Below are 6,097 nucleotides of genomic sequence, written 5' to 3' on the forward strand. Positions count from 1 at the left end.
GCCGCGGAGTTTCCTGTGTGTTTATTTTACGGATCTTAAAATGGTCTTGTTTTCAGTGAACTCTGTCTTGGGAAGGAAGGGAGGTCGGCACGCTCTGCCATCCAGACGGCCCGGAGGACGTCCCGCTCAGTGAAGCCGGAGCCACCCCAGGCTCCACCCGAGGCCCGGAGCCGCCAGATCAGACGCAGGGCAGCACGTGGGGTCCCGGGGGCAGAGCTCCAGTGCAGGGAGGCCACAGCGGCACCAGGGCTGGGGGCGGGCGACGGCCACACAGCAGAGGACCTGCCCAACATGACGGAACCGCGCAGTCAGCAGCAGCTGAGGGGGCTGGGGACGTGGCTCAGTGGCCAAGTGCCCCTGAGTTCAATCCCTGCACCCACCCTCCAGAAAGAGAAGGTAGATTGTTATGTTGTACGTATTTTGCCCCCATGAGGGGTGGGGGAGAGAGGGAGAGAGGGAGAGGAGAGGTCAGCCTGGACGGGACCTGGACAGGATTCGGGTGATGAAGGTCCACACAGGAGTCCACGCCCTGGCTCTAAGCCTGGAAGTGCTTTTCCCGTGGAACGTTCTGGAAGAGGCTGGAAGCCGCAGGGCATGGCTGGCGAAGGCAGGGCTGGTCTCTGCCCCCAGCTCTGCGGCGGCCGAGGCTCCTGTTCCCATTTCTCGGGGCTAAATATAGCCCAGGGAGCCAGCCCTGAAGCAGCCAGGGAGAAGGAGGGGCACTGTCACCAGGGCCTGGTGACAGGGGACAGACTGGGGGTGTGGGGACAGGGACAGGAGCAAACAGGGGGAGCAGCGGAGGCCCCTGCATCCAGTGCGTCCGTCTGTCCGTCCGTCTCAGAAGCTGCCAACAAAACCCGCATCTGCCCACGTCTGGGTCCCTGGTGGGCCCTGTGACGTGCTGCCCAGGACAGTAACAGCCGCCCAGGGACGCTGGCCCTCGGGGAGCCCGGTCAGTCCTGTCATACACCCTGAGAGGAGTGGGGGAGGGGGAGGGGCAGCATCACAGGCCACCGTCCTGCTGGTGTCACTCTGAGTCTCTCCGCACAGGACGCGCAGACGTCCTGACCCCCGGGACCCGCGAACTCTGCGAAGGGCCTCCACAGTGTCACCAAGTTAGGATGAGGCCATTAGCGGGGGCAGGACTGACGTCCTTATGAAAGGCGGACCTGGGTACAGACACGGGCACACTGCGGGGACCCGAGGGAGGACGCAGGCCGCGCTGGGACCGTGACCCACAGCCAGGGCAGTACCCGAGGTTGCCTGCAGAGCCCTGGAAGCCAGGGACAGGCCAGAACGGGTCCCCCCCCAGGTCTGTGAGGGACCAAGACCCTGCTGGTACCTTGATGTTGGACCTCCGGAGCCCAGAACTGCGAGAAGAACACACTTCTGCTGTTTTAAGCCACTCTGTTTGTGGCCTTTCATTGTGACAGTTACAGGAAATGAATACAGTCACCAAAAAAAGGGCAGAGGTGGTCCTCCTACTTTGTCACCTCCCGCCCTTGTCTCTTCCCCAGATTACCCCATAGGGCTCCCTGGGGCCTCCAGCAGGCCGGCTACTGTCCTACCCCAGGGCCTTTGAACGGTGCTTCCCCCCGAGTCTCACCCGGCTCCCCCTACGGCCTGCGGCTCAGGGCTCCTATTGGGAGAGGTCCCCCTTGATGGCCCTTCAGCATTCCGCCCCTCATTCTGGTCCCCAGCACTCCGCCAGCTCTGCACTTGGCGTCCTCCTGCTGTCTCTCCGGAGCCACACGGCGCAGGTGTGTCCCCTGCTCCTAGCACCCTGTTGTCTGCAGCTGGTGCTCAGCCGCGTTTGTCGAGTGACTGGGTGAGTCGTGGCCCGCTCCCTGCGGGTGGGCGCCTGCACCGCAAGCCGGGCCCGCACCTCCCTCCTGGGCCTGGGCTGGCCCTGCTGCCCGATGTCACCGGGGCCTTTTCTCTTGGGAACGTCCTCCAGGTCCAGCAGCCTGTGGAGAGGCTGGCGGGGCCGGGGCAGCTCTGGACGGAGGGAGCTCGGGAGCCAAGGAGGAATGAACTGTGCAGGGGCAGCGGCACGGCCAGCGCTCCCAGGTCGGCAGGGCGCCCCTGCTGGCTCTTACGCCCTCCTGGGGTCAGGCGAAGGGCAGCTGTGGGCACCCGGGCTGGGCGGAGGTCGGAGGGTGGCTGCTCACTGGTCAGTGCACTGACACGGCCGGGGGACCTGGTGACAGATGGCCCTGTCTTCTGTCCACGTTCTGCTGCCTGGAACCCTAGCCGCCATCAGCTCTGGGCACACCTATGTCCTGCGATAGGGCGAGGTGGCCCTTCCTGGGTGGCCGAGGGCCGTGTGGATGGGCGCCAGCCAACAGGGAGTGGGCGGAGAGATCTGGGCCGCTGTTTAGGTCAGAGGGCTGAACCTGCAGAGTGAGACTCTCCGGGGGTGTCCGGAACAGTCCCTGGCATGGTTCTCCACTAGCAAGGCCCCTAGTGGCACCTCAGCAGGGTCCCCTCCTCCCCACTGTCACCTGTGCTGGACCCGGAGCGCGCAGGAAACACAGCCCTTGCTGAGACCATGGAGCTTGGGGATGCTCGTTACTGCGGCAGGTTCCCCCGCCCTGACAGATACACCCTTTGATCCTTTGCTCTCGAAGGCCTTTCTCGAAAGACACCTTCACACTCACCCCCTGACGAGGTAGGTGTGGGGAAGGGTGTCTCCTGTACGTTGGGTAAAGAAATTCCCCAAAGAGCCAAGTTCAAGGTCACTATGAGCCAGCCCATTGACCCCATTCCCTTCCCCTTAGGCCTCGGCTCAGCTGATCCCTTCCCCTCACCCAGCCTGAGGGTGGCCCCACGGGGACGATCTCCGGAAGGAGGGACCCGGCCCTCCCCCAGTCCATCCAGAGGTCTCGTCCTCTTTCTGGCCCGTTTCACCCTCTGATTGATCTTGTTGATGTTCGACTTCAAGGCTGCCTGAGTGTGAGCTCCCCGCGGGTGGACATGCTTCCCGCGTGGTCCCCAGAAGACACCGGGGCACATAGTAGGTGCTCACCAAGCCCCGGCTGAACGGCGCACACACGATCCTGTGTTACCATGGTAACCAGAAGTGCATCCCAGCTCCCTGTGCAGGCCCCTCCCTGACAGTCGGAGGGGGGCTCAGCCACCGCCACGTGGGTGGTGCCCCTTCGGGCTGACCACGTGCCTCCCTGACCCCATCCCCCTCAGGCCCTGCCTCTGGGCCCAGCGAGGGGAGGATGTGCCTTGGGGCTGGACCGTCAGCCTGGTGCCCAGCACCGAGGAGCTCAGGTAGAGGCTGCTCACTCACGGCAACGGCCTTGTCCCCTGAAGCGCCCTTGACCTTATGGTTTACTTTCCTCTGATTTTTTAAGCCTGGCTCATTCAGAAAATCAGGATAGAAGATGTTAAAAAACCAGTCCCCCGGCTCAGGACACCCAATTCCCCAGTGTATGAGGTAAAAATGGGGTCGATTTGACCGTGGCCTGGAGGGAGGCTGCACGTCCCAGTTTATACCCGGTGTGGACACGTCACGGCCGGTAATTATTTTTTGAGTTCTATTTTCTCCACTTACTCTCAAAACTGTCCTGGTTTGGATGATGAATGACGTGGGCTGTCAGCCTAGGAGGCGTGTCCGCTCCCTGGCCTCACCAGTGGCCACTCTTGCCCTCGTTAGCTCCCCTCTGGCCACATGGGCAGCAGCACCACTCCTCACAAATGCCAGGACACTCCTACCCCAGGGCCTTTGCACTGGTGGTTCTGACCCCTGGCTGCCCTTCCCTGAGATACCCACAGGCTCCCCATCGAGGGTCTTCTCCGACGCTCTCACTGCCCTCTAACACCATCTCGGACGCAGAGGGTAACAGGGTCCAGTCCCCGGATCCCCACTGGCACGCAGCCGACGGCTCTGGGGTTTGTCTGTGGACCAGTCCCTGCCGTGGAGACCGCCGGACCCTCACGGCCCCCCGTGATTCACGTTCACCATTCGCCCTTATCTCACGGATCACCCGCTTCCCCCACTAACACGCCAGCACCCCAGTGCCTGCACATAGTAGGCACTGACAGTGTACCTGCATACAGGACTCGTTTGATAAACGTCTTGGATAAACGGGGACCGACTGTCCCCAAAGTCAACTACTTTGATATTGGACAAGACAAATATCAGTGAATAAGACCAGGCTTATGTCAAAGATCAGAGCCGACGGTCAGTGACTACGTGTAAAGGGACATGCATCTGTGAGCGCCAGCTGAATACGTTTCTGCTGTTCCCTTCATTGGCATTATCCAAGGGAAAGAAATAGAGAAAGAGAGACAGAAAGAGCACAGAGAGGGGAGGAGGGAGAAGAGGAAGGGAGGAGGAGGAGGAGGAAGAGCAAGGAGAGGAGGAGGTGGGAGAGGAGGAAAATGTACAAGGAAGAGAGACGGGAGGAGTAAGGACAGAGCCCAAGGCTGCGTTGGACGTGACTCTTCTGCTGTCTAGGGGACCTCTGTGAGCCTCAGTTTCTTCATCTAGAAGACAGAGGTCGTCTAGGTCACTGTTGGCGTCTGTGGTGGGACCTGAGACGGTCACTGGCTGAACTACCCGCGCCCTGGTCCTTCCACAGCTGGGGATGGAGCCCAAGGTCCCGCACGTGCCGGGCAAGGGCTCTGCCCCTGAGCTCCAGCTCCAGCCCGTCCTCCCGGGACCCGACAGGAGCCACCTGTGATAGCCCTTTCCTGTCAGACGGAGATTCTCCGGGGCCAGGGACAGAGTCTAGCAGGGCCCACGGATTTGCACAGAAAATGGAAACCCCTTCTATTTCCTCACGTCCACGGGAAATGGGGCACTTAGTCATCATGAAGAGAAGCGGCAAATGGCGGTAATATGGGCAGAACCTCCCGCCACCAGGGGAAGTCCCCTCAGGTGACAGCACGCTGGCTTTTTTTTGGGGGGGACACCAGGGATTGAACTCGGGGCGCCCGACCACCGAGCCCCACCCCAGCCCTGTTTTGCATTTTATTTAGAGACGGGGTCTCCCTGAGCTACTCAGGGCCTCGCTGTTGCTGAGGCTGGCCTCGAACTCGAGATCCTCCCGCCTCGGCCTCCCAGGTCGCTGGGAGTGTGGGTGCGGGCCCCTGTGCCCAGTGGGTGATGTCCATCTGGGAGGAGCCCAGGAGAGGCTCAGGGGCACCTCGGGTATTAGGGGGCTGTAGATGGGACTGTGCCCCGGAGCTGAGGTCCTGACTCCCAGGAGCCCAGGAGGCCGCCTTATCTGGGATCGGGGTCGTGTCGATGTCGTTGGTTGAGCTGAGGTCATGATGGACAGGGCAGGTCTGATCTAGGAGGAGGAGGGACAGCCACTGTGGATCTGCCAACAGGGCCACCAGGACTGTCTGCCCCCAGGAGCTGGGAGAGGCCAGGGAGGGTCCCCCCGGGTGGCTGGGGGTTGGCTGTGAGGACCCTCTGCACGGCAGCTTCTGGCCCCCAGCAGCAGGGACAGCTTGTTTCTGTGGTCTGAGGTCATTCAGTTCATGGCCCCAGGCCCAGCAGGCCCAGGGTGACACAGGAGGTGACCTCGGGGGGATCCACCCAGGGAGGGAAGGGGCAGGAAGGACCGGCTGGCCGGGAGGTTCCCAGGGCCACTGACCAGGGCACCTGGACGACAGGCGCAGCCGCGGGGTGTGGGGACCCACCTGTCCCCCGGGGCACCTGGTGAAGGCCGCTCCGGGGATGTCCCCGGCAGGCCTGGTGGCCACGGCAGTCCCAGGGAGGGACAGAGTGACGGGTGACCCCAGGGAGGGCTTCACAGTGAAACCTTATGGACAGCTGGGGTGGGGACACTGGGGCGAGGCCCTGTGCCTATAGGATGACAAGGTGACACGCAGCCCAAGGCCAGCAGCACCCGCCTCCTTGTCCCACATCACAGACGCCGCCAATGTCCCTCACGGGATAGAGACCCCTGGGCGAGAAGCTCTGCTTCAGAGTCTCAAGAGCCCCGAGGACGATGGTGGGCACAAATGGTGGAAAGTTCTAGAAGTCGGTTCTGAGTCAGGCTGTGACCAGTCGGTCGGGGTGGGTGGGACATTATGGTAAAAATGTCAGACGTGTTTCTAAAAGAAATATTAC

General features: G+C 62.1%; 1 protein-coding gene across 1 annotated transcript in view; it reads right to left on the bottom strand.

The window, feature by feature from the left end:
• The window catches only part of Cacna1a (calcium voltage-gated channel subunit alpha1 A), a gene marked incomplete at its 5' end in the record, with an annotated part of 153,626 nt that overhangs the window by 93,732 nt on the left and 53,797 nt on the right, over positions 1-6,097 (bottom strand). Inside the window, one exon of the mRNA XM_048795338.1 lies at positions 5,163-5,309. Within this exon, the coding sequence (XP_048651295.1) occupies positions 5,163-5,309 (147 nt within the window). The remainder of the gene's footprint in view (positions 1-5,162; positions 5,310-6,097) is intronic.

This window comes from Marmota marmota, unplaced genomic scaffold, assembly GCF_001458135.2.
Source record: "Marmota marmota marmota unplaced genomic scaffold, marMar, whole genome shotgun sequence".
NCBI classification, from domain to species: Eukaryota; Metazoa; Chordata; class Mammalia; order Rodentia; family Sciuridae; genus Marmota; species Marmota marmota.